This window comes from Nesoenas mayeri (genome assembly GCF_963082525.1).
Source record: "Nesoenas mayeri genome assembly, chromosome: 11".
NCBI classification, from domain to species: domain Eukaryota; kingdom Metazoa; phylum Chordata; class Aves; order Columbiformes; family Columbidae; genus Nesoenas; species Nesoenas mayeri.
Genome location: NC_137563.1, coordinates 6,956,079 through 6,983,136, shown reverse-complemented (window position 1 = coordinate 6,983,136; position 27,058 = coordinate 6,956,079). Strand labels below are relative to the sequence as shown.

Below are 27,058 nucleotides of genomic sequence, written 5' to 3'. Positions count from 1 at the left end.
CCTTCTGCACATTGTCCACATCAAAATTTCCTCATCCCAAATAACTTCTTGCAAAAAACACAGGATGCTTTTATTACCGAGTGGGTGGCGCTGGATACGGCATCGCCATTGGTGGGGAAAGTGGATGAACCACGCGCTATTTCACTGCAACCTTTCCTACGGGACATTGGCAGCAGGAATACCTCTCTGCAGTCTTTTTCACGGTTTAGTCACACATTCACATAGATGACACCCTGCCATGCCTACCCCAAAGTATAGAATTTAACAGGAAGGAAATCGGTTTGCTCTTCTTTCCACCGTTCACCGTTTCACTTCATTTTGGAGGCAACACGCCCCTCTCCCCAGACACAATTGTTTTGTGGCAGTGAACGTCATGATAATACAAAACATGGAGAGCAAAACTAAATTACATCTTAGCGGTATCATAGCAAAGGTCCCCCCGTCCCCTGTTTTTCCCCCCCGCCTGGTTTACTTGATGGCACTATTCACATGCTCGGCACACCTGGGATGGTTTGCAGAACTGTGGCCATGATTTAAAGATGTAAAATATTGGTAAATAAAATTCAACTGGAAGCAAAGCCGAGGTGAGCAGTGGGAAAGCAAAAAAGCCAGTACATTTATCTAAAACTCCTGAGTTTAAGCTCCGCCGTGCGAACCCGCAGCACAGGGGGGTCTGCACCGCGCCGCTCGCAGTTTGATCCCGCTGATCGTTCCGCATCTGGGCACTGTCGCGTGTTGCAATTCACAGCGGCCGCTCCCTGGCCCCGGCGGAGCCCGGGGAGCCGGGGGCGGCGGGAGGAGGCGCTGGAGGCCGCGGTCCCGGCCCCCCCCGCACCGGCCGGCCCTGCCCCGGGCAGCGGGGCCGCGGGAGGCGGTGCCTCTCGGGGAGGCGGGCCGGGCCGGCCGGCGCTGCCTTCCGGGGCTCGGCACGGCGGCCGGAGCCGGGCAGGATGCGCTCCGCCGCCCCGCTGCTGCTGCTCGGGGCCTGCCTGCTGCTGCCGGCGCTGCTCCCGGCCGCGCCCGGCGCGCACGGCAGCCAGGAGCCGGCATCGGGCCCGGCCGCGGCGGTGAACGGCAGCCGCCTGCCCGCCGAACCGGCCGCGGCGCCCGGCAACCACAGCGGGGCCCAGCTCAGCCCGCTGCCCGCGCTGCTCCGCGACCTCTCGGCGCTGAAGGCCGCCGTCATCGGGGCCTGCGCCCTCACGGCCGCGCTCATCGCCTGCCTTCTGCTGCGCGTCTTCAGGTAAGGCCCGGCCGGGCCGCGCCCGCCCCGGCAGGTGCCGGCGGAGGGGCCTCGGGGCTCCCCTCACGGCCGGCCGGGGAGTGGGGGCAGCCCGGGCTCGGCGGGCTCCGGCCGGGGCAGGCGGGAGCCGTTAAGCCCGCGACCTCGCGGCGCCTCCCGGAGCGGCGGGAGCCTCCGGCGGCACCGAGCTCCTCGCCTCTTATTAATATTCTTCTAAAGCCTGGCTTCGAGCGTGTGTAAATGCCTCATGAAGCTCCTGGGGAGTCACGGGGGACCGCCGGCCTCACAAACGTGCATCCTCCTCCACTTCTGGAGCGGGTCCAGAGAAGAGCAACACGGCTGGGGAAGGGACTTGAGCACAAGCCCTATGGGGAGAGGCTGAGGGAGCTGGGCTTGTTTAGTCTGGAGGAGGCGCAGAGCTGAGCTCAGCACTCTCTAGAACTACCTGAAGGGCAGTTCTAGCCAGGTGGGGATTGGTCTCTTCCCCCAGGCAGTCAGCATTAGGAAAAGGGGCCATGGGCTTCAACTCTGCCAGGGGAAATTTAGACTGGATATTAGGAAGAAATTCTTTACAGAGAGAGTGGTCAGGCATTGGAATGGCTGCCCAGGGAGGTGGTGGACTCGCCGTCCCTGGAGGTTTTTAAAGTGAGGTTGGACATGGCACTTAGTGCCGTGATCTAGTAAACAGACTAGAGTTGGACCAAGGGTTGGACTCGATGATCTCTGAGGTCTTTTCCAGTCCAGTCGATTCTGTGATTCTGCAGAAAAAATGGGGCGGGAGTTGGGTTTCAAGTGGCTTTTTTCAGCTGTGGGGTATGAGGGGCTGGGACCAGAGCGGGCACAAGAACAAAACACGGGAAGTTCCATCTTAATGTGCAAAATGCATGTTTTTATTTTTCACTGTGAGGGTGGTGGGTTGCTGGGGTAGGTGGCCGGGGCGGTTGTGGGGTCTCCATCCATGGAGATGCTCCAAGCCCAGCTGCAGAGCTGGCTCTGGGTGGTCCTGCTTGATCTCCAGAGCTCCTATCCCACCTCAGCCATGTGCGCTGTGTTCACCCACAGGTACTCTCATTGTAGTAACTCATCCAGAGTATAGAAGACAAATCTTTTTTTAATCAAGTCTAAGCAGATAGACGTGAGGAGGTCCACCATAATCACAAATAGACACTGTTTTAGACCACAGTCCTGCTTTGACTGGAACCCTGCTCGGTGCTGTATAACCAAACTCCCCGATGTTTTGGTTGGGTAGATTGCTGGTGGATGCGAGCTTGTGTTCCCAGCACAGAGAGGGAACCGCGCTTATGGAGTTGGGAGAAGTCCTGGTGAGCAGCGGGAAGCTGGGCAGAGGTTTGCATCTGCTTGGTGCTTCTATCTTGTCCATTTAGTTTGGTGTAACCGGCGCGGGACAGTTCATTCGCTGCCCTTCACGCTGCTGAAGTGGGTTGGTGCTGGCAAGGCAGCCCTTGAAACTCGTGTATCATCTCCCACTGTGAGGGACACAAGCAAATTAAACCGGATCCCTTTAGAAAGCCAGTCTTCCTCTCGGCTTGTTGCCAGAGCAGAAGAAAAGCAAATATTACAGTGCCATTTGGCACTGTTAGTGTTAATTATCACTTACATCAGAGCAGTGCTGAGAGTCCCTGTGGTACACTGGAGGCTGCCTCTGTCTTGTGCAGTCTACAAATAATAAGTTTGTCAGGGAAGATTGCAAACTCTAAGTAGTTAACAGTCATCTGACTTGTAGGTTGGGGGAAAGAGCCTGGAGCAAGGAGCGGAGCGGCAGGGAGGAGGTGTGTGCCACGGCTCAGGTGACAAGCAGTTGGACAGGTGGAGCTGGCAAATTCTTCCTTGTTCTGTCTTCAGGCAGCTCCTTTGTATTTCCAGGATGGCTGAAGCTGAATGCTCTGCTCCTCCTACTTCTGAATTAATTCTGTGTAGGAAGGGCGGTGTTCAAAATGGTAACATTGTAAAGTGTGGTCATAAAGACCCAAGTGATAAGAATTGATATTTTTTAAAGAAATTGATATTTAACTGAATAGGTTCATGAGCTAAAGTTAAGTCTCTAAGTGCAGAACGAAAAGCTTAAGTTTCTGCGGCTAGTTCTCTCTGATCTTGGAAGGTTTATTTCCTCTGCCTCAGTTTCTTCTGGGTACAAAGTGAGACCTTGTGTCAAGGAGACCTGGCACAAGGCTGAACATCTCTAGCCAAAGAAAGCAAACCAGCAGCCTTTAAAGACCTTTCCCTGTACCATAATCAGCAAAACCAGGTCCAGGTTGAAGTCACCTTGCCAATGGTAGATTAATTCTACCATGCCAAAGTTGTTATACAGCTGGTCAGAGTTAATGTAGTGTTAAAGACGTGAAAGAAAAAAAAGTCCTTCTGAGATCTCTCCTATATCTATAATAGAACCTGTGAGGAAAATAGGAAATGAAGCTTTTGGCTTCTGATGGCATTTTTCTTTATCTGACAGAGCACTTGTTAGTAAACAGTTATCCCAGTTGCAAATGAGACAAGAATAGCAACAGGTATGTTTGTACAGTGTCACACTTGTAGCTGACAACATAGATTGGAGGAGATTCTGTTGCAGAAGAGATAAGGGATTTACCCTCAGTAAATGTAAAGCTTTTTTTTTCCATCAGAATAAGAGCTTTGTTCATACTTAGTCAAAAACATTGCATTTTTTTTTTGTTCTGAAGTGTCATGGATTCCTATGAAAGAGATTTTGCTGCAATCCAATCTTTGATTAAACCTTTACTGTGAAATTGCTCTGGGTTGCTGGAAGTAAATTATCCTTTTAGCTATGGGTTGTAGAGATGAAATGAAGTAATGATTGGCCAGATATTCTTGTAACAGGCACTGGATTTTTTTTTTTTTTGTACTTTTTCTTTAATACGTCTCCTTTGAATCTATTTTTATGTATATATATTTTGTTTTGTTTTGTTTTTTCTCCAAACAGCGATGTATTTCTCCAGCTTACCACCTCTGTTTTTAAGACAACCCTCAGAGATTCCTCTGCGTTCCTTTTGGGAATGTTATGCTCTGAATCCATCTGATGGTCCTGTGATTCAGAATGTGGTATTGCCCAAAGTGATCTGAATTCCCTTTCTCTCTGTGGCTACTCGGGTCCAGGAAGGCCAGCCAAGACCCTGCTCCTTGGCTGTGTGCGGCAAGGCCTAATTTGCTATAGTTGTTATTTGATTTTGGTTTTTGCAAGCCCAGTTCTGGGCTTGCTTTCTTTTTGATACTCCTGGGCACTGCATGGTCCCAAAACAAAACCATTTCCACAGCAGACCCAGTTTCCTGTTATTCTCAATCAAATAGTCGTGTAAGTTGCATTACCAAGAAGCACAGAGTCTTGCAACAGTTTATGGACAGTTCATGTGGCTGAATTCACTCTTTGATCTGTGTTTTTGATTTTGCCTTTTTGCCCCCATATTCTGCCCTATTCCCCTCTCCTGGTGCAGCTCTGTTAATTTCAGTTACATTTCAATACAATTCTTGGATTCAGCTCCCAGGAAACATAATTTTTCAGCTGTGGCCATCTGCCTTCTAGGGAAACTGGGTAAGTTACTTCTGCTCAAATGGACCAGCTGACAGCAACCCAAAGCTTTAGTTGCAGAAAACTGAGTGCATTAAGTGTGAGCTACATGTCTTGACCTGTCCTTGAATGAACAGAGCCCAGGCTGGAAAAGGCTGCTATTTATCTAGATTTTTAGAGAGGAGCTACCTGCCTATTTCTTTACTCATTGCTTTGTTATGTTGCTTGTTGTTTTCTTTATTGTTAAAGAAAGAAATAATTTTTTATAATAAATAATAATTTAATAATAATTTCAATAATTTCTTTATTGTTATATTTACTTTCTTTATTATTTTTTGCTGTTTATTTCTTCCTCAAATACCACTTTAAGGTTAGTTTTCCAGTAACTGCAAAACTGGTATAAATTACTGAGATTGCGGAGAGAAGTTCAAGCATATGATCATAGGATACAAGACCCTTTGTTCTATGAGCTGAGCAATTGCTCTGGGCCATCCAAGGCTTAACCCCACAGAGTTTGACTGATTTAAAATTAATTGTATTATAACCAGTTAGACTACTCCAGCAAAGACAAGACCTCTTCCAGGAACAGAAAAGAAAAGATCGCTATTAAAATGGCCTTAAATGGAGAAGGAAAAAACCCCAACAAAAAACATCAACCCCAAAACATATATTTGTGACCCATGCTGAAAGCTTTGTTTAAACTGCCTGTAGTTTAGTTATGGCCACAGAGAATGACAAATGGGACACTTGTCATGTGTCTCAGAGGTCCTGTCTTTGGGAGTACTGGATTGTCTTGATGTGAGCGTGGCAGCAAACTGGCAGAAGGGAGGGAGAGGGGATTGCTGTCTCACACTGTCTTGGGCTCTTTACAGCTCTCATGGGAACAGTCACAACAGAGGATGGATGCCAGTTTTTGTTGTAGGATTCATTGCCCTGGAGATTTTGGATATATCATAAAAGTCTCTATAGCTCTGCCCTATAAAACGGGGATGCTTCCCAAGCACATCTCGGACAATATTGGTGTGACTGTGCTCAGATGTTGGAAGTGCGTGCTGGCACTAGCTGACCAGCAGATGTGAGTGGCTATATTTTAATTGCTTACAGACATCACTGCTTCATTGAACCACAGCAATATCCCATTTAGGTCCTCTTGAAGTTATTCCCAGTAGCAGTCTCTGATCTATCCCTTCTATTAGCAGCACAGTTAAACAAGGGGAAACTTCTGCTCTTTGTGGTGGTGTTTATTCCATCTTAAGTACTTGAGTGTTAGAAAAGACAGCACCTTCAGTTTGTTACAGCAAAATGAATATATACAGAAAACACGTGAGGGCTTAGCTTAGTGGTTTAACTTTCTTGTATACAGCATCACCCAGAGAGCAGAGATACCCAGCCAGAGCAACAGTAATGAAATATCACTGATCTAATTCATCAGCTGGTAATAACCCTGGAGTTTTTGCAGGTTTATATTTCCATAATTTTTTTTTAACTGCTAAGGGAGCCCATTAATAGCAAATAAACTGGTCCCAATTCCATTCCCAATATAACATTGCTGCAGTTCTACGAGGAAGGTTATATGTAGCTTAATTAGACTCCAATAAGCACTTTGCTAAGAAGGGGTAGAGCTTTTTTGATTTTTCTTTTTTTCCAGGGGATGGTCCCCTCCCCCTGCATCTCTTTTCAGGAAGCGTTAATGCCAGATTAGAAATGCAGATACCTCTCTCTGGGTCAAGAAAAGCATTATCTTTGAATATCAGGGTTGTTGACTAAAATAGATTAGAGGCGTAAATAATATAATGGACTAGTGAGTTGACTTGAGCATTTACTCTGCCACATGATGCCTCGGAAAGGAGGATGAAATGCTGCATATGACTGGTGCTTGATCAAAATAGCCCCCGGTCAAAATACAGAGACACAAAGTCAGCGTTCTGCTCCAGCCCCACTCTATGTTGTCCCTCCCCGTGCAGTGTGGTGGAGGGAGAAGATCTGATTTCTGATGGACCAGGCGCTGGTGTGGCACACGGTGCCAGAGGTATTGGAGCCTAAGGGTAGTACCAGTGTGCAAATGTCCCTGAGCCTGCAGAGCTCAGGAGGAACTGGAAACATGCTCCCATGCCCAATGAATTATTCTTCATCTTTTCTCAATTAAGCACAGTGCTTGTTACACCTGCCTTCTGTTAACACCAGTGGGTTGGTTTTGGTGGGAGCAGCACTGGGTGTAAAGTGAAAGGTTACTATCCCTGGCTGCAGTTAACTTTTTGTTTTCCTTGTTGTGATGGTTCAGTGGGAGACCTGTAGCATCCCCTGCTAATTACAGGGGGTGGCTGAAGTCAGACAGAAGTGATGTGATTTTCTTTTTTTTATGCAATGGAAAACAGTTTTCTGTGCTGAAATAGCCAGCATTTCTTCTACCCTGGCTGAACTGCTTGGGGAGCGTTTCAACGTGTTGTGCAAGGGGCATGCTCTGACCACAGCTCCCAGCACACTTCTAGTTTGCTTTAAAACATACCCACACAAAGTGAACGTGGCTGGAAATGAGATCCTCTCTTTGTCCATGAGCGCTAATGTGTCCTAATCCCATCCAGGAGGTCTCCAAAGTTCATGAAACATTTGTCTTGTAGTTCCTGCCCTGTGCTACTCTGCTGACTCTGCTATCTGTCTGCAAACAAAGGATGCTGCCTGGTGACTCCCGCTGGATAGTCTTTTTCTTTTGTGTTGTGGCCACTGATGATTACAGGGATCCTACTGAGGTTCAGGAGGTTTAATGTGCAATGGTTTCCTGATGGGCAGGCTTATTTTGTGTGCAAGCAGGGGCATTCCCAAGGCTTTCCTTTAAAGTTAGGTTGGGTAATTCTTCTAGTGTTTATGAAACCTAGGGGAGTCATTCAAAAGAGCAACTGTGAGAAGATGGACCACTGAAAAGTGCAGATTAATGACAAATTAGCTAGGTAATCTGTTGTAGAATTAATAGAGGAATAAGAAGTAAGGAAAGACACTGTTGCCCTGCCAATGGCAAACAAGTGACTGTAGCAGCTTAGCCAAAAAACAGCAGCACACCGGGCTGCCTCTCTTCTCTAAATGAGCACTGTGGTTAAGTGAGGGTTGGGGAGGATTAATAGATGACCGTGCAGTGAGTTCTGCTCCAGGTCCTCTTTAAAGTCTAGTCCAAATAGGCTAATTAATGCCTGGAGGCTAAAGGGTTCTAGTTCTCCATTTCTAAAAATATCTATTCTGCAGTTAATTGCTTCAAACACTCTAATATTAACTGTTTCAAGATGAACTCTGTAGAATAAGTTATGTTTTCTAATGGGGGGGAGTGAGGGAGGGTGTCTCTCAATAGAGTGGACCTGATACGCAGGTAAGGTCTTAAGTGACTGAACCTATGGGAACACCCTGTGGACTGTACATGTAAGGCTTTGCTTAGTTTGTTCTGACAGGCAGACGCAGGTTAGTTTTGGTTTATGTTTAGGTTTCACAGCATGACTAAATTTTTTTAGTAAAAGCCATACATTACTTGTAAGATGAGACCTCCCTACATCACTTTGCTGCTGGGTCCTGGCTGAGAAGCAGAATAATACAGAGAAGTGTTTTCAAAAGGATTTACAAGTGTTTGGGTTAAGAGTCCTCGTATATTGGATATAAAATTGCTTGTTTCAACAACAGGAGTAATAGAACAAGCCAGCCGGTGCTCTACGTGACACAGCGGCACAGATTGCTATAAAGAGTAGGCGACAGGAGACGACTTTGTTCTTGCTTCTGATGCGACCTGAGCCTTCAGAACAGAGAGGAAATGCAAACTACTCTATCCCAAGGGCTGGGACCTATTTGTTCAGCCCTGGACTACTGCCCGAAAGCTGTACTAGGCAGAGGCACTGAGATTTCTACATCAGAGCTGTTCAGCGCTTTAAATTGCCTTTTCTTTAAGCCTAGAAGGGGCTGTTGTGGTGGAGATGCAAACGCAGGGTTTGAGTCCCAGTCTCCCTGTAATGCTCACACCTTGGTTCTTGCTGCTGTGTAACTCTGCAAAAGGCGTCTGTTCTTGTTGCAAAAATGTCAGTGTTGAATCCAGCATGTCTTGCAGGACATGCCAGGGCAAGACTTGTTCATGGTGAATGTGTGTTCATGATGCAGTGCCTGCTTGGAGCGATAGCAGTTATTACCAAAAATTAGGGGCTGCTTGCTTGTGCCTGCACCAGCTCCCTTCTCATGCTCGGGAGCTGCCAGTTTTGTTTTATAAGAGGTGGAGGGGAAAATTCTGCAGTTTGTTAGCGCAAAATATCCACTTTTCTCCCCAAAGGCTAGACGTACGCATCAGCACCTTCGTTATTGTATAATCACAAAGCTAGATTAATGCATGAGCGGTGTGACCCTCCTAATATGCATGAAAGGAGTAGGTGAAGTAAAAACCCGCACAATTCAAGCCACAGGCAGAGAATTAGTTGAAAAGTGGCACACCAAGTGCTTGTTAATTGGAAGTAAAAGCAAGTGTTAGAAAATAGGTCTCTCAAAACCATGCGGCACAGGTGCTTGAGTATCTCTGTCTGAAAAGGAAAGTAAGGCTGGTGTCTATAGGAGGAGAGGTGTTAGGTACAGTTAGCTTCAAGTGATAGTTGATTATTTTTCATAGCACTTACACAGCACAGAGCATGAAACTTCTCAGACCAGGCTCAAGGTTGTTGGCCTTGGAGTCCTGAGCTTGGCCTGATAGCATTAAAAGAGAGCAGGTTGTTTTGTACCCAGACACCACCATCCCTTTGCTCCTTATACTCCTGCCTAGAACATTCCCTTGTTTCAGCAGGGCTTAACCTGGGCTTTCTCATCTAAACACATTCACTAAACCATTGGCTGCTTCTGCTGATTAAGCCCACGTCTCACTTATTGAGCGTGGCAGCAGGAGGACGCGGAGGCTGCTGCACTCATATGCCTGCCCTGGATGCCAGCGGGTTTCTGGTTCATCAGCGACCAAAAGGCTGACGGTGATCTGGATTGCAGTTGACGAGAAACTGTGCTTTACACTGACGGGCACAAAACGGTGGCCTTGGAAAGGCGGCGGGAGGGGACACAGGCTGGGGACACAGCCTTTGTGTCTAGGGGAGTCTGAATCAAACAGGGCAGTGATTCAGTGTTGGTAGTATCCAAGGAATTCCGTATAAAAATGATGTGTCCCTCCCTGCCTCTGTGTTTCAGGTCTGGCAAGAGGATTAAGAAGACCAGGAAGTACGACATAATCACCACTCCAGCCGAGCGAGTAGAAATGGCTCCTCTGAATGAAGAAGACGATGAGGATGAAGACTCGACAGTGTTTGATGTGAAATACAGGTACTACTGCGAGCCTATCTGGTTAGACTTGCTCACTGAGCTCTTATTAGTGAAGATAGCTCTTTTCTTCTCTGCTGGGCCAGCTCGGCAGAGATGAGGCAGTGACAGTCTCACCTTGCCCAAGCATTATTGCTCTCCTTTACAGCCTTTCTGCCTGTTCGCAGCACATGTTGCTCCATACTCTCCCGCTCTTGTATTAACCACGTTGCTACCCCTAGGCTGTCTGCCCTCCTCTTTCCTCTGCAGAGCAGCACAACAGGAAACATGTGCCCCAAATATCTCACAAGGTTTAACAGACTGAACTTCCCCTCCTGGGCAGCTGTTGGCAGTCGTTCCTGTGCGCTTTTCATGTCTACACACGCACTGGATGGAGGGTTGTAGATCAGGAGCTGCTTTCCCAAGCACTGCCTTTGCCCTGAGCCTGGGAGGGAAATGACAGTGAATCTCCACCAACCTTTGGGTTTATACCAGAGTGCTCTCGTGTTGTTCTGTGACAAAGAGAGGACTGTGGTCCCTCGCTGATGTTGTCAGTGGTTATCCCTTAGCAACAAACTTGCTTTAAATATGTTTGTCTTTTTGAGATAGAAGTGGTGTGACAACCCAAAACTTTTGGTGCCTATTCTGGGTGTGAGATTTATAGCAACCACTCAGCACATAAAGATGCTGCACATTGATTTATGGCATCAGGGTATCTGCATCTCTTATTTTTATTTGCATCAAGCCATCCAGAGCATTTGAGTTGCATTCTCATCCAAATAAGGCCTACTCTAAAATCTGTGTCACTTTGGCTGAAATAAGCTCTCATAATTATAAAAACACAGATCTTGACAACTCCTAACTGGAAATTTTACAGACTTTACTCATGTTGCCCATCTCCTAACTTTGGAAAGGGAGAACAGCACATTTGCTCTAAGCACATGCGTGCCATCATCTAAAACACATAGCACCACATGCCCTGCTGGTAGTTTTGAAAATAACTGTGTTATTTCTCTATATGAAACAAGAAAGGGTGGGAGTTGCGCCTTTATGTGTAAATAATCAGTTCTTGAATTAGGAGACTTCTATCAGTCCTTGCCTGACTGTTTCCATTCTCTGTAGCTGCCCTGTGTTTGGTCTAATAATTTCAGCTTGTGCAGTTTTTACTTTGGGACTGAGCTTTGTTAAACCTGGAGTGCAGAGATCTGTCTTGCCATGGCCAACTTTAACAGCCAGTGTCTCTTGTCCCTCTTAACTTAGTACTTTCTCTGTGAACTTTTGGTAGCGAGATCAGAGGGGTTTTCCAAAGGCTGAGAACAGAGGCTTCTCAATCATGGCAGTGCTTCAGGATAAGATGTCTAATAGTATAACACGAGATGAACGAAGAAGAGAGCTCGCTGGAAACCATTTGACTCATGAGAGCTGTGGTCGTGTTACGTGACGTTGCGCCCCTGGAGCACACGCTGTGCTGATGCTTTCACAAAAGTAATTTGGTCTTCCTGGGTTCTTTTGCAGTACAAATGGCTCTTCACCTTGTGTGATGCTCTGTTCGGGGACTGTAGGGGTTTTTGGCTCTTGGCCAACCAGCCCTCTTTTCAGCTGTGGGAATTCCTCCCGTCTGCCACTGTGCAACAGATATTAAATTCCCCATTTTCTGAAGACCTTGCTGCTTCAGACATAGGTTTTTAGCTCAAACAGAACTACATCAGTTTAGAGGGAGAGATCATCTTACATGCTGCTCTTGAAAGATATGCCTGTGGGTTGGACTGCCCATTGTTCAGTCATGTAACTAACATGCTGCCGTATCTACAGCAGAAACTAGTTTTCTGTAGCTGTTTAAACCTAGGAATTTAAAAGTCTTCCTGGCTTCTGAATAGCACATGAAATTAGGTGTAATCTTTTGTCCTGTTCATTTTTTTTTATTTAAAGGCTGTGAAACTCGGGGGAAAATAGTCCATTCCCCATAAAGTTGTGATTTGTCATGCTGTTTGCTCGGTGCTTTCCACTAGAAAGGCAGCAAAATATTTTTAAAATGCAGGCATCTGACAAAACATGGGAACAGATTGAAAAGGGAACCAGTTTTCCAAAGTGCAACACAGTAGGGACATGTTGGCTGTGATGGACTATAAGCATTAGTCAGTCCAGGTGTTACTTATGTACTGTAAGAAGATCATATGCTTTGAGATCTCCAGAGTTACGACCAGCATGGCAGTAGGAAAACATCTGAAGAGCTGGCCTGGAGTCCCATGATGTTAGGTACTGCCTAATACTAAGTACATTACCCCAGTATTAACCTGCTCTGATATGCAGGTCACAAATCGAGTCTTGTTTTGGGTTTGTGGTGTCTTTGCTGGGGCTGATGTGGGGAAGCTCTAGGCTGGTTAGTTTGAGGTCCCCTCCCATAATTGAAAGATCCATATTGGCACTTGCCTCTGTGTTTGGAGGAATAATTGAGATTCTCTGCTGTCTCTCCCATGTAATGCAAACAGCACTCTCTAATTAAGGCAGTTGGTGTCTAGCAGCAACAGGGGAGAAGCAACAAATACCTCTCCAATTGTTCTCATGCAGTTAATTTTCTTTCCTTTAATGCTTGTCCTTGTGTGCATTTGTTTCCAATCTTACATGAGGCATCAAAGAACAGCAGATAGTGTAAATTGGTCTGTTGGATGAAGGTTATTATTATTTCTTTTTTTTTTTAGGAGACTTTAGGGTTTTGGGCTCCCGGTAGATCCCACCCCCCACTTCCCTTGGGCAGCCAAGCAATGAGAAATAACCAACTTCTTCTCATAAAGCAGACTAATGAGACCACTTCAAAATCTTAACCAAACACAGTCCTTTCTGTGGATGCAAAAGCCACCCACTGCCTGGCTCTGACAAAGGCAGAACCGTGTGTGCCGGATTAGATACCCCCTTTGTGATCTCATTTCAGTCGCAGGGAAGCAGTTCTGTCAATGGCTTCTCTAATCCTGCAAGCACCATTTCTGCATGACGAGAATCTGAGAGTGTAAATCAAAGATTGTCACAGAGCAAAGATGACAAATCACTTAGACATTAACACCTCCTTGAAAAGCTTCACGGAAACCATACTTTTTTAATATGGAGGATGGTTTTCTGTGGGCATTTGGTATTGAAAGAGGCATTTGGATGAGAAATGCAGGAGTTGTTGTGAAGTTATGAAAGCAAACTGAATGTGAAAAGGGTGTTTGTTTCTTGATCGCCAGTTCAATCTGTGCTGTGGAAGGTCGAAAAGTATCCCTGTCCAATTGATTTTTTGGACCATATGAACTGCATTGGTCATAATTTTCCAGATGTCAGGTATTTTTTTTTGTTTTATGATGGGATTACGCTTGGAAAATGAGTTAATGGAAAGCTAAATCCTATCCTCCAAGTGCACTCTTTCTCATCCTACCAGTAGAACTCTGTTTTAAGGTTCCTCTCTTCTTTTTGCTCCTTGAGCACGTTTTTTCAAGAAGGGAAGGGAAAATTGTGCAGGTTTCATCATCTTGTACTTGATGGGGCTAAGCCATTGATACATCAGACAAGTTGGCACTATGTGATACTTGAGAGGAGTGAGATAAAGTAGGTTACAGGCAAATGCCCTGACAAACTAGTGTTAGTGTCCATCCCCCATCACAGAGCACTCTGCTTGTTTTATGTAATAAAAGAGATTAAAACAACTGCAAAAAGAACCAGTTTCTGAAAAGGTAAATAAAATTGTTAGCTTATTAAGCTTATTAACTCTAGCGGAGCTCATTGGGGGATTTCTTGTCAGCTTCAATAGAAAACTGAAAACAAGTACTGAATAAATTCTGTGGCGCCTGGCACATGAAAGGTTTTGAGAGCACGTCAGTAATGTGAGATAGCAGCAGCATCTCCTCTCCCTGCTGACTTGCAGCTGGTGGAGGCCGCACGTTCCGCTCTTGCTGGGCCCGGCTGGGCGGGTTTCACAACCGTCCCAGCCTCATCCCGGCTTGATTTGTGCCATGTGAGAGCCCAGAGCTGGGGAAGAACTTGGGATTTAAATACCAGAGCTGGAATTGTCCCAGCCCTGCTGTCAGGTTCCTAAATAAGTACTGGAAGTTTTTCTTGGGGCAGATCGAAGGCTCCATCCTTCCTGTTGGCTAAGTGAAATTCCGCAGTTTGTTTTCCACATGGATTGTCATTTTTGCCTCTAACAGCGGCAGCACTAGCAAAACACAGAAGCATTTTAGGAATGCATCTTCCAAAGTGCTCTTGAAAGCAGGAAGATTTATGTGTAAGGGGCAGTGGCAGGCAGAGGGAGAAGGACAGGAGCTCCACCATCATGGAACTAAAGGACTTCTGAGAGCTTGCAGGATGTATTAGAGGAAAGATGCACCACATGTGAAGGCTGGATTCTGGGTTCATCCCTTTTTTCAGGCACTGATAGCACTGAAGTGTGTGAAAACATCTTCATCCCAGTTGCAGGGCTCAGCCTTTAATGTGCTCAAGTCTTTTGGGAGTCCCTGTAAAATATGAGAGTTACATTATCGGTGTCTTCTCTTTTCTTTGAATATGTCCTTTCCAGATCCTGACGGTATGTGCAGTGCTGAATGGAGCAAGGTATTGTCTGCTTGTTACAGCAAGGGAGCGGCTTTAATGGATTTTTTGCCAGCAAAAGCCACAGGCTGTTCTGGATGATGCTAGGTGAATTGTGCTAGGGTTTGTAGCAGCTTATGTTTTCTTTCTTGCAGCAGGCAGAAGTTGCGTATAAATGGAAAGGTATCATTTATCCTCATCTGCAGGAGTGCGAGTCACTAACACAGCTGCTTACTGTAAACACAACAAATTGCCAAAGCTTTGGTGCTGCAGTTAAGGATTTCCCATGGTCCACAGCAGGGGAGGAAAGAGATGGTCAAAAAGCGTTTTTTGTTTGGTTTTTGAAGGCCAGGTTCTTTCCTCGTGTGACTGTGGCGGTTGTTAGAGAGCTCACCACATTTGCTGCCTGTTGGGTGAGACACTGGCGGTGCAGTCCTACAGGAGGGCTCTCGCCTCCTTCATGAGTGTAACAAGCTCCTATTAAGTCTATTTTTTTGGAACCGTGAGGCAGTTAAAGCAGCAGGGTGGCAGGAGGAGAATCCATAGCAGGGAGGACAGTCCACGTGTGATGGTTAGTAAGGGGCTGCACTGGTGAGAAAGAAGCTGTGAGGTCCAAGACTCTGTTTCCCATGCAGTGAAATAGCATCCCCCCTGTGCACGCTCCTTTCTCTGCTCTGCACAGTGGCTGGTCACAGCATCTCTCAGCATCTAGGATTTGTCTGCTATAACTCTTTTTCCTTCGCTTGGTCTGGCTTCTCCTGGCACAGTGTTAACGTATCAGTGTCCCGTGTCACCATGGAAATCAACTGCTGGGGGGAACTGATGGCAATTACAGTAAATGACGCTGCCTTTTCTTTGTGATATTTTTTTTCCCCCCACTTTGCACAGGGGTTCTCATCTCTACCTCTGAGCTATTTGATTGCAATTCTATGGCTGTACTAATTCTTCCTACCTTCCAGGTAAAGCAGCTCCATGGAACACTGGTGCCCTGCGAGATGTCATTCTGCTGTCGAGGGACCTGCTGAAGCTATAACTGTGAAAGGGGAGGCTTTCCTCTCTGCAGCGTTACAACCAAACCAAGCCTCGCCTCCTCAAGGTGCTTTTTGTACAGCAGGATATGGATCTTCTGGCCAAAACGTCACTGTTCAGTTCCTGGTTTCCAAACTTCTGGTTTGGAATGACTAGGGTTCCTCTTTGCAAACTCAGCTCTCTTTTGCTTTAGGAAGGCTGCAGTGTTGCTAAAGCCTGACAAGATGCAGCCCTGTGTACTGACTTGCAGCTCATTATGGTCTAAATAAGTTTTGCAGAAGGAAGAAGAAAAGGAAGATTGAACCAAGTTGCCCCAAGGACTTATTTTCTAAAATCCTAATTCAATACTTCAGTCACTGTTAAACTTCGGTCATTGTTAAACAGATCATGGTTAAAAAAATATAATCAAGAAGTTTGTTTCTGGGCATTACAGAAGTGATTTATGACCTTAAGTGGTAAAAATGTGTAAGCCATGCTGAAATGCCACATTGTATGTTTAGTGTAGGATTTTTGGGGGGAGAGGGTGAGAGGTTGACTCATGTAAAACATTTTCTTGACTTGCTACTGATTTTTTGTTTAAAACAATTGCACTAAGCTTTCGTGATAACATTCTCATTGTCCCTGAGAGCTCTGGTCAGACCAGCTTCAATAAATGAGACCACAGGGAAATAGGAAGAATTGGGCATGCCCTAAACTACAACAGTCTTGGATTAAAGAAGATATATTTTTGTAATTTTCTGTCCTTCCATAGGGTGTGAAAACAGTGTTTTGTACTGTCCTGTGCTTACTGTAACTTGTCTACAATTCATCTATATTACCTTTTTTCTAAGCAAAATAAGTCATCATGTGGAATGATTAGATTGCAGAAAGAACACCTCTTACTTTTCATGGAAGCTTCATGTAAGTGATCTTTATGTGTATCAAACTGGAAGCTTTCCCCTGCTGCCTGCTTGACAAATCCCCTTTAACTCAAGGATGCTTTTCTAACCATCGCTCCCTGCTGTGCTTTGTGCTGCAGAGGTCAGAGCTGTGGGTTGACGCTATGAGAATTAGATTGCTGTGTCTGGATGGATTGGGTTTAGGAGACCGCAAGCATGAACGCTTTCCAGGCCATCGTTAGAAAGGGCAAACCAAACTGGTTTCGTTTCTTTGCTTTGTGGTTTTCCTTTAAAGTAACCACAAATGCAGTTCAGACTTCTCTTTGACATGTTTATTCTCTGTTTACTGCACCCCTTAACACCTTTTATTTTGGGTTTTTAAGCTGGCTGGAACTTTGTTTTTCTTGGGGAATGCACATTATCCATTTGTTTCATTTGCCCCACTGTTTGCTTGACCCTTTTCCAGCCTCCTGCAGCTACAACCCCTCAAGGGGCTGCAGCATATCTGGCAAAGCACCATCTTTGCAACAAGCTGCCAGTTTGGGGGGTTTTTTTGAAGGCCAATTGGGATTTGAGGTTTGCTGAGAACACTGAACTGCTTTGTCATGATACCACAACGTCCACCAGCTCTGCACGGTTCCCTTGGGCCCTGCAGTTGGTAAAAGGAGGTGAAGTGGAAATTTTTTGTCTCTCTTTCCAGCAGCCTTGTGCTTTCTTCAAAGAAACTCCCATAACACAGCTTGCTTTCAGTTTTCAGCAGTGGCTTTGCAAACAGCCCACTCAGGCTGGCTGGAGAAAATCCCACAGCAGACTGGTATGTTACTATTAGTCATCAAGGCAATATAAAAATGCTGTGTTATTTTCATTCATGGAATGAATTTGAGTCATTCCGTATTACTGTTACTAAGCAATATTTAATGTCTCAGCTGCGAGGTGAGGATGGGGTTGAGGTTGTGTCCTGGCTGGTGGGAATTGCAGGGACCAGCAGGTTAAACGATGCTGTGCGTTGAGATGAGATCTGGGACTCTTTCCCTGCGTGGGTAGAACAGGCTTCAGGTTTAAGCTGAATGACTCTGAACAAAATATTGTGTTGCTTCAGGACTAAAGTGCTTTGAAGACGGAGAATTGAGCTTCTTAGGCAGACAAAGTTCTTTTGAAGACAGAGAAGAGACGATGCTGAGAGGAGAGAGGTTAAAAGCTGATGTTGTATCTGCGGAAGGTGAAGGAGCGAGAGGACTGCCATGTCTGAGCAGACACCATGGCAACACAGTCATGTCCACTCTTCTGCTGAACTCATTAATCTGGGCATCAGGCACGCTGGAGGAGTGATGGAGAGGGGGTGAAACCTCTGTGCACGAAAGAAAGGAGAGACCAAGTTATGTAGGAGAGAGATGAGAGGTAAAGGTGCATAAAAGGCACTTCTCTTTTCCAGGGGTGAGTTCTTGAAATCAGGAGTTTTTCCACTAACTTCAGGTCACTTGCTGAGTTAGGCTGGTAAAGGCCACATGCTTTCTATGTGGCTAAAAGATCACACTATTTCCATAATATGACTAAATATCAATGATAAACAGGGACCAGGTATTTAAGATGCTGAAGACAGAGGTGCCCAACAGCCACTGGCATGCTCTGGTTCCTTGGGGAGGTCCCAAACCCTGTGCCATAAGCTAAAAAGTGCTTATAGGGAAGCAGCAGCTGCTTGGTGGAACTAAAAGGCCAACCTCACCAGTTGCTCACGGTCATGAAAATAATCTGAATGCTTTGTTTGATACTCAGTTGCTGTTGCAAATGTGAGGCAATGTTTACCTCTACAAAAGTTGCTGTATGTGATTTAAAGTGTCTGGTTAAATATTCTATATCTATATTTAGTTAAGATTTTAAGAGCACTTGACGTGACTCATCTAATAGTATATATATGAATATTTTTTTAATGGTAGGAATTAGTTTAAAACAGTTTTAATAATATGGACTGTTTGGTTCAGGTAGTTCTAGGAGTTCATTGGAGAAGAAATAGCCATTAACCACTACATGAATGTTTTACCTTAACGCTCTGTGTATCTTACACCGCAGATTTAATCTGCTCGTGACTGTAGTGTTTTAGTACCTGCTGCTATTTTGTGTTGCATAGTCAAATTTGCTTTGTTCAAGAGCATTTTTAAAGGCATATTTTTTTTGTTACAGAAAATGAAAAGACAAATGTTATTAGAGATGTAAGTAGCTCACTGCTTACAAAATCAACCAACTAGTCTCAGAGTCAAACCAGGCAAGTGAATTAGAGGCTTTGCTATTTGTGCATGCTGTACTGGGGAGGAAAAACCCTGTGCAGAATTGCAGCATCTCTGCTCTAACCACAGCCCTGTCACCAGAGATTGCATTTGAGAGCCCAGAAGTTGGTGTGCCATGCTTGCCTGCAGAAGTAAGTCAGAAGAACACAGATAATTCTGTATTTTCCCCCCCCAGAAGACAAGGAGTTAACTGCAAAGACTTATTTGCATGCTAACTTGTGCCATCCTAATGCACATCCTAAGCCCAAACTGACTTGTAGAAATCTACAAGCACTAATAAAGCTTGAACACACAAGCACTAGTGCATTTGAACATTTTATTTTTAGCTGTTCCCCCTAATTCACTGTATGTGCTGTGATCTCTGCAGGGTGGCGGGCTACCGTTTTTCATTAGAGGTTTTTTCCTCTGCTAGATAAGTTTCCGCTGCTGCAGTTTGTGTGTGAGGAGCTATCAGGACCATGCGTTTTGTTTTGTGCAGTTGCTTGAACTTTGTTTAAAAATGTTTAAGAGAATTTGTCATTGTGACCAAAGCTTCTTTTTAAGAAAAAAATTATGAGTTTGAATGGGCTTCTCATGTTTCAGTACAGACTTCCATCATTAAACATGTTCTTGGACTCCTGCTTTGTGTTGTGTGTTATGTTTAGGGGGCAAATTAGAAAAGGGCGAAGTTTGGTGAATTTGAGAGCTTTGGGTGATGCCTCCTTAGATGGTTACACATCTCTGCAGTGCAAATCCCGTTGTCCTGTGGCCATGAACCCAAGCACAACAAGGAGAGAAACTGCTTTTAGCAGCACAGAAGAGTAATATGTTTAATTACAAAATCTTTGGTTACAACCAGCTCGGTACCTTGGAGCCCACAAACTGCAGACCCATGGGGTGAACCAAACCACATCCCCTCCCTGTGGCACCCAGGTCACATCACAGCCGTTAAGCAGATCTGGTTCCTTCCACTTCAGTCTTGCTTGACCAAGTTCTCTGTCTCTGAAGCAGCTTTGCCATGTGGCTTTCAGGGCATGGTGAGAGGCTGAAGTGCTAGAGATAAGGGTCAGGGCAATCTGAGTCTTGGTTGTTTGTTGTCGTGGGTGTTTTAGCAGTACTCTGAAGTCTGTTTTCCTCTTACACTATTTTTCCATGGAGTGCAGATGCTCTGAGACCCTGGAACAGCTACAGGACAGCCCAATCCTTTACCCTCTGCATGAATCAGCTCTGCCTCCCTCCTCTCCCACATACCAATGATCCTGCCGTGATGTCTTCATCTCCTCAGTAAGTCTAAGAGTAATGTGGTGCTGCAGACAAAAGGCAGCTGCTGTCCAGCCAGTGCTTTTTAAATTATGTCCTGCCAGTAAAATAAAGCTTGATCTAATTCAAAATACTCAACAAAATGCTATTAGGCTTCAGGCATGAGCCAGCCATTGTGCAGCAAAGCTGGTTTGTGTAGGAAGTTCAAGATATATCAAGGTGAGCCCCAACCTAATCCTGGGCTGTGGCTAAATAGGACAAGTACCCCTGAGCATCAGCTGCAAAGGGGATTTTTCATGTAATGGGAAGGCAGCAGCTGCAATCTCTGGGTGTATTTACCTTTCCGATGAGATCTCAAGTGGAAGATGAGCAAATGACCAAAAATGTGGTGTAAATTATTAGCTAAGAGCCAAGAGTTGAAAAGCTAGAGCTTGAAGATGATGATTGCGGCTGGGGCTCCGGGCAGGAGGGGTGAGGGCCAGTTTGGCCCTTTCTGAACCATGACATGGGGGACACCTGCAACTCCCTGGCCAGGGTTCCAGCTTTGTGCTGTGCAGATGGGGGACTGTTGGTTTGAAAGATGATGATGAATAAAGCTTAGATAACCTACTGCACTATTTCAGCCAGATCGATTCACTTTAAGGGTAGCACATGTCATCTACTTAAAGCTCTTCCAGTTCCTCTGGGCTTCTTACACTGTTTCTTTCTAGAAAATTTAATTCACTGTACATGTTATCATTCTGGCTTAGCAACAGGTACTTGCTTGGGACTTTTACCAGTTCCAAAACCCAAATGAGCCAGTTTGGCCATCTTGTCTGACCTGCCCTGTGCAGCACAGAGTGCCCCTGGGGGCTCCTCTGCGAGTCCAAAAGCCAGTGAAATAACCAGCAGCATTCCCACTTACAGGCAGGAGAACAACCGCTTCGGGCTATAGGGTCACAGAAGCCAAACTTGCTGTCCCTGCTCACAGTAAAACCTCAGCTGGAAGTTCCAGGGGTGTTTTTCTCACCAGGTAACAGGTATTTTTGCTGCCATGAGTCTGTTAGAGGAGATACAAGGGGGCCTAGGTTTGTGTGGCCAGTACTCATCAGCTCTGATGCCAGCCCAGGGTAATCACTGCACTGCTGCTGAGCAAAAATAAATGCTTCAAATCACCATCAGTTCCTTGAGGCATCACTTCTAAAACCTCTGCCTCCGCCCTCAGTTTTTTCCCACACCCACCATGAGTTTCCAGGCTGCCTCTGCCCTGGTACAAATATATTTAGCTGAAGAGAAGCTCATCTTTACAGACACTTCTCTCTCCTCCTGCCTTCAATTCATAAAGGTTTAAGCTCAGGTCAAGAACATTTGACATTTTCCCACTTCATTTCTGCCTGGCTGTCAGCAGAGTTGTCTCAGCAGCACCTTTTGGACAGCATCTGAAATTACTCAGCTCTCTCCCTCTCCCTGCGTGAGCACTCCTGTGGTACAGATCCCCGTGGCATCAAGATGTTTCTCAGGTAAACAGAAAAATAATCTATTTGGGCAGCTTCTACTATTTCCTTTCCTTGATCTGATAATTTTTTTTGTTGTGTTGAAAGAATTCCTCTTGTTGATAGTGAAGCAAAGCTACCAAAGCCCACAAGCAAACACTAGTCAGCTTCCTCTGATATTTCTGCCAGCACCTCCCCAGTTACCTTGCCCCCATCCCCAATTGTTGTTGGTTACCTGCTGTTGCAGATTAGCAATGCCCTCGTAGATAAAGCTACAGCAATGGAGAAATAAGCAGCAATGAATATCCATCCCCTGGCACAGGTCAAGCGTTTGATGCTCCAGCTCTAACCCCGTCCCTAAAACCACCCAAGGCTCAGGTACGGAGTTTGCAGGTGTGGGATGCAGAGACTGTGCGGCACCATAAATCAAAACCCTCGGAGGTGACATTGGCCATGGTCTGTGAGCAGCAATGAGTGTGTCCCCGGGTCACCCAGGCACGTTCACTTCTCTTGCGTGGGCACAGATCCCCCCTCGCCAGCACCGCTTGGTAACAATCAAACTTCAACGTGACTTAATTCAAGGCTCCAGTCTGAGCTGCTGTAGTTAAGAGTTGGGTCTATTTAAGTAGAATTAGCATTCCTGAAGCTTGCTAAGCTTAAACAAGACAATAGTACCACTCAGGATACAGACAGAGGGAAGTTTTTGCAGAAGAGTTGCTATTTAATGAGCTGTTCAAATGAACCACTTACTCCATCCCTCTGTGTATATGCAATATTTTTAAAATCACATATTTGCAGCACATTGTTTGTTACTGTTCAAGGAAACAAATGATTTGCTTTTAACATAATCACTATGAGAAGTAAATTATTCAGCATTTGCTGCTTGGAAGTGAAAAAGGGAATCTGAATTTCTTTTTAGTTTCTTCCTCTTTTTTTATAATAGATATACAAGCTTCAGGGCACACTTTTATGCTCCTGTAGCCAAGATTTTGTAGAATTGACTAATAATCTATTTTGCATATTTATAAACACTTTATTATTTATTAATGGAACATTTCAGGAGTAAATTTATAATCCTGCCATGTGATCTCAGCCTTTCAAAGAAAAATGGTTGCTCATGTCAAAGAGTTGGAAATTGGAGCTGGCGTAACAAAGCAATAAGTGAGAATATCTCATTAGCGCAAAAGCAAATAGGCAAGGGCCTTTTGCAAGAATACACGCACACGCAAGATGGCTCAAAAAACCCACATTAGATGTCAAATACAGAACATGACGCTCAAGATGTATCAATTCCCTGCTCCACTAACTATAAACCCACAGGCAAATGGCACGGCCCTACGACTGCATTGGATCCCTGGTCCTACACACCCTGTGCTCCCTCTCCAAGTTGCCATTACTGCACTTGGCCGCTTCATCTCCAGGTATTTTAAGCTTCAGGAGTCTTGAAGAAAGTGCTGACACACTCCTTGGAGAATCCAAGCCAAAAGACCAGATACAGGCCTCCCATCAGCTCCCCACATCCCACACTGCTAACACCAGGAGTCACAGACCACTTACTCATTGCCAGCACCAAAGCTGGATTTTTCAAGCAGAAGATACTCCAAGACAGGTGCAAGCAGCAAACACACACTTTCTGACACCATCACCACCTCACTTAGAGATAAAACCAAAACACCTTCTAGATACTCAGAAAAAAAAACCCTCTAAGCTCTTCTTTTTAACCTTACCCGTCTCTAGGAAGCTCCTGAAGATCCATCCTTGTCAAAAGCATCAAGCTCCTCTGATCTCATCAAGCTCATTTTGCTAATGAGGCACCTCCCCACCACCTTGTACCACTTGCAGTGATTACTCCACTTGTGCCCTTTATAGTCTCCTGCTTAAGTGACTTGATGCCTGCCAGGTGCTTTCCTTGCTGCAGGTGCTCCTCCACCGTCCTCATCTGTCACACCCAGGTGGAGGAGGAAGCCTCTTGAAGAAGGCACAAGACTAGAGATCCAAAATAAGAATTGACAACTCGCATAAAGGCACAGCTGTGGGCCAAAGGTTTCTGAGTTATGCTGATTTCCTAAATCACAGCTTTTTAAGTGCAAGGATGCTGAGGTTATCCAGTGCTTGCGCTATGGCTGTGTCTCCCTGGGACACTGGTGGAACATGCTGGTTTTAGAAGCCGTGTGTCCAGACCTTCACAATACAAGTAGTGCTCCTTTGACTGAAGGTGAGGTTATCTTCTTCACACAGTTAGAAACTTCTCTGTTTTGTAGCTAGCATGGTCATTGTTTGGATTTAGTTTGAGATAACGCCCCAAGACAGAGTTAATGTTGTTGTGGTTGAGATGGACAAACGACATGGACCAAATTCTTTCAGGATGAAAGTAATAGATGCCATTTATTGCTACAAGTGCATTTTATACAATTCTAGCAGTTCATGTGTCTTTTCACTATTGGTTACAAGTTACAGCACTAACATCTCATTGGTTAATTTTTCTATCATCCATGTTATTCTTCTATCCCCTTTTCTCTCACGGGTACATCTCTCCTCTCTCCGGATACTCTTTTACTCCCATCCTTCTCAAGGGTAAATCTTAATATCTCAAGACTGATCTCTACTCTCGTATTTTCTGTCAAGGATTCCACAGACCCATTGCAGTTTCCCACATAACGTTTTTTGTCAAGTACCTTTACAGTGTCTTTGAGTTGGGTTTTCTGACTGGGGACACTCGTTCTGGTTTTGCTGTGTTTCATTTAAGTTCTGTTTGGGAGTTCCTTTAGTTCAGCCTTTTGCCATTCTGCCGTTTTGCAGTTGGCCTCTTAGTCTTTCTGCCTTCTTTTTTGACTTTTCACTCCTCTCTGGGATCGGCTGTTTGGGACCTGGATGTCTCTTTTTGGGACTGGCTGCTTGGTGCATGAGGTTCATGAGGAGTTGCCCTGAGTATCTTTTATTTTATATTCTATTTTCCATTTTATGTCTATTATTAGTAGTAATGTATTAGTACTATTTTGTTATTTTATTAAACTGGTTTTATCTCAATTTATGATTTTCTCCCCTCCCTTTTGGTTCTCTCCCGTTTGGGATTGGGATGTGGGTGGAGTGAGCAAGTGGCTGTTTTGGTTTTGATTGCTGGCTGGGGTTAAACTGCTGCACAAGGCGAACCCCTCCAACAGATTCAGTGGCATTGTGTGCATTTCCTAGCCCTAGAAGATGCTTTCTCCTGGCTGCTTCCAGCCATAAAATGAATGACACTTGCCACCCCCATGCCAGGGCATCATCATTCAGCTGTTTAACTGTGTGGCTGGGCTTGGCATCACTACCTGCTCTACACTCGGCTCCTTTCTGCGAGGCTGAGCTTGTGTTCCTGCCAACCTGTGCAGCCTGTGCCACGGGAAAAACCTCACAGAGCTCCGTCTCTTAACCAGAGCTTCACAGGGCGAGCCGGGCACGAACCATCCTGCACAGAGGGCTGCAAAACCTAAAGCTCCAAGAAGCCTCAGGGCAGAAGCCTGGGAGCCTCTCCCCTCTTCGCTCCAAGCTGGCAAGCAGGGAGTGTGTAGTGTGGTCTGTCTTGGTAAGAGAGAGGTGATTAATGAGTCTGGCTCATAAAAGCTTGGATGGAGAACTGAGGAGACCTGCCAGGCTCTTCAGTGGCAGAACAGGCAGCTGGGTGCAAGGTGGGTCTTCTCCACATCATGGGGAGCTGCTCTGCAACGTGCCCTGTGCCGGGGGCATCAAGGGGCTGATGCTGCTGTGGAGCAAGAGCCTTTGGAGGGTGATGCTTTTTGCACTCATTTTATCTATTTATTTTTCTGAAAGGAAGTCAGAGCGTTTGGAGTTTTCTTTGATTTGAATTTCAGAGGAGGCAGAGCAAGCCGGCTGTGCCCTGCCTTCTGCTGGGGAGCAGGTGGGGAAGAACAGAAGTAGAGAAGGTGAATCGAGCCCCAGTTTGGCAGCGTACCCAAGTGTAGCAGCATGTCTTTTATGCCGGTTAATTGTTCCTGCAACTCAAATAATGTGGAAGGCATTAGTAATAACAGCAGCTTCATTATGTTCCTTTTTTGACCTGCTGTCTAAAAAGCTGAAATCTGCGGAAGGACATTAGGAACCCAGCATTTCCTTTAGCATTTCGTTTTTCTGCAGAATCTGAAAATATTTCAATGAAGCCTATTAAGGGCTGATACAAATGTGTGCAAAAAGAGGAAACCTGCGTGCAGAACGCAAATACCGGGTTTTTAGCAGGTGGGGTGTTTGTCAGGGGTTGTGGTACTGCAGTGCTGAGCTTTTGCACCCCATACCTTTGACCCTTCCAAAAATGCATGAGCTACTAGGTCAGAGACCAAGAGACCTTGTTAGAAGCTACTTTTATTTAGCACAGAGCAAAATGTGTCCTGTTGGTTCAGAAGCCTTGTTGGGATGGAGGTAAGAAGGCGCAGGGGACACAGCATGGCTTGAAGAGCTGGGGGAAGAATCTGTTCCTGCTGTCTTGGCTGTTGTGGAGCTCAGCTCAGACCCTGCTGCTGCACGTTTAACATGGGCAATAAATTAAATTATCTAACTCAATGGCTCCATCTTATCTCTTTGCCACATCTCGCTGGCCAGCTCTTGTCAGCGCGGTGTTTGGAAATGCAGTGTGGCACCTCCGAGAGCCCAGAGGGTGTCACAGTTTGGTGTCATTCAGTCTGTGTCAGGCTTTAGTGAAGCACATACTGACCATGAGTGAAAGAAAGAAGAAGGGTTCCTGCCAAAAATACAGCCAGTTCAGCGGCAGTACTGCTGAGACAATGGTAGAGGTGGATTTTGTGTGCTGCTGGTTCCCAGATGACAAGCCCGTATTTCATTTTCCGTACATGGATGTGTTGTTTTGCTTTTTTCATAGAATCACAGAATGGTTTGGATTGGAAGGGACCTTGAGGATGATCCAGTTCCAACCCCCTGCCATGGGCAGGACACCTTCCACTAGACCAGGTTGCTCAAAGCCCCGTCCAAACTGGCCTTGAACATTCCCAGGGATGAGGCATCCACAGCTGCTCTGGGCAGCCTGTTCCAGGGCCCCACCACCCTCATGGGGAAGAATTTCTTCCTTATATCTAACCTAAATATACTGTCTTTTAGTTTAAAGCCATTACCCCGCCTTGTTCTATCACTGCATGTCCTTGTAAAAAGTCCCTTTTTGACTTTGCCTCCCCATCAATAGAGATCCAGAAGGACAGAACCTGCGCCTGCTGCCAGAAACACAAATGTGGAGCCATTCCACTGCTTGCAAGAATGTCGATGCCTCATGTATACAAGACAGATTGATTTTCTTTTCACCACAGTGCGCAGAAGGGAGACACACTAAAAGACATCTTAATGGCATTGGGGATGGTGGATAGGTGGTTGCATGAAAGATACTCTCGTGAGATGCTGGACTTTGTCACAACTCAACCTCCTTTTCTACCCGAGGAGGTCTGCAGCCTGCAATGTTTACATTATCAGAGGGCATTTACTGCTGCAATGAGTTTTCCTGATGCTTGCTGGGCAGCACGGGCTCACTGAGA

General features: G+C 45.6%; 1 protein-coding gene across 1 annotated transcript; it reads left to right on the top strand.

The window, feature by feature from the left end:
• Nucleotides 1-950: 950 nt before the first annotated feature.
• FAM174B (family with sequence similarity 174 member B) lies at nt 951-23,503 on the top strand (the record flags this gene model as incomplete). Its single annotated transcript, XM_080351208.1, has 3 exons — nt 951-1,243; nt 9,966-10,118; nt 23,449-23,503. The coding sequence occupies 3 exons, from the start codon at nt 951-953 to the stop codon at nt 23,501-23,503; spliced, it is 501 nt and encodes a 166-aa protein (XP_080207334.1).
• Between the last annotated feature and the right edge of the window lie 3,555 nt (nt 23,504-27,058).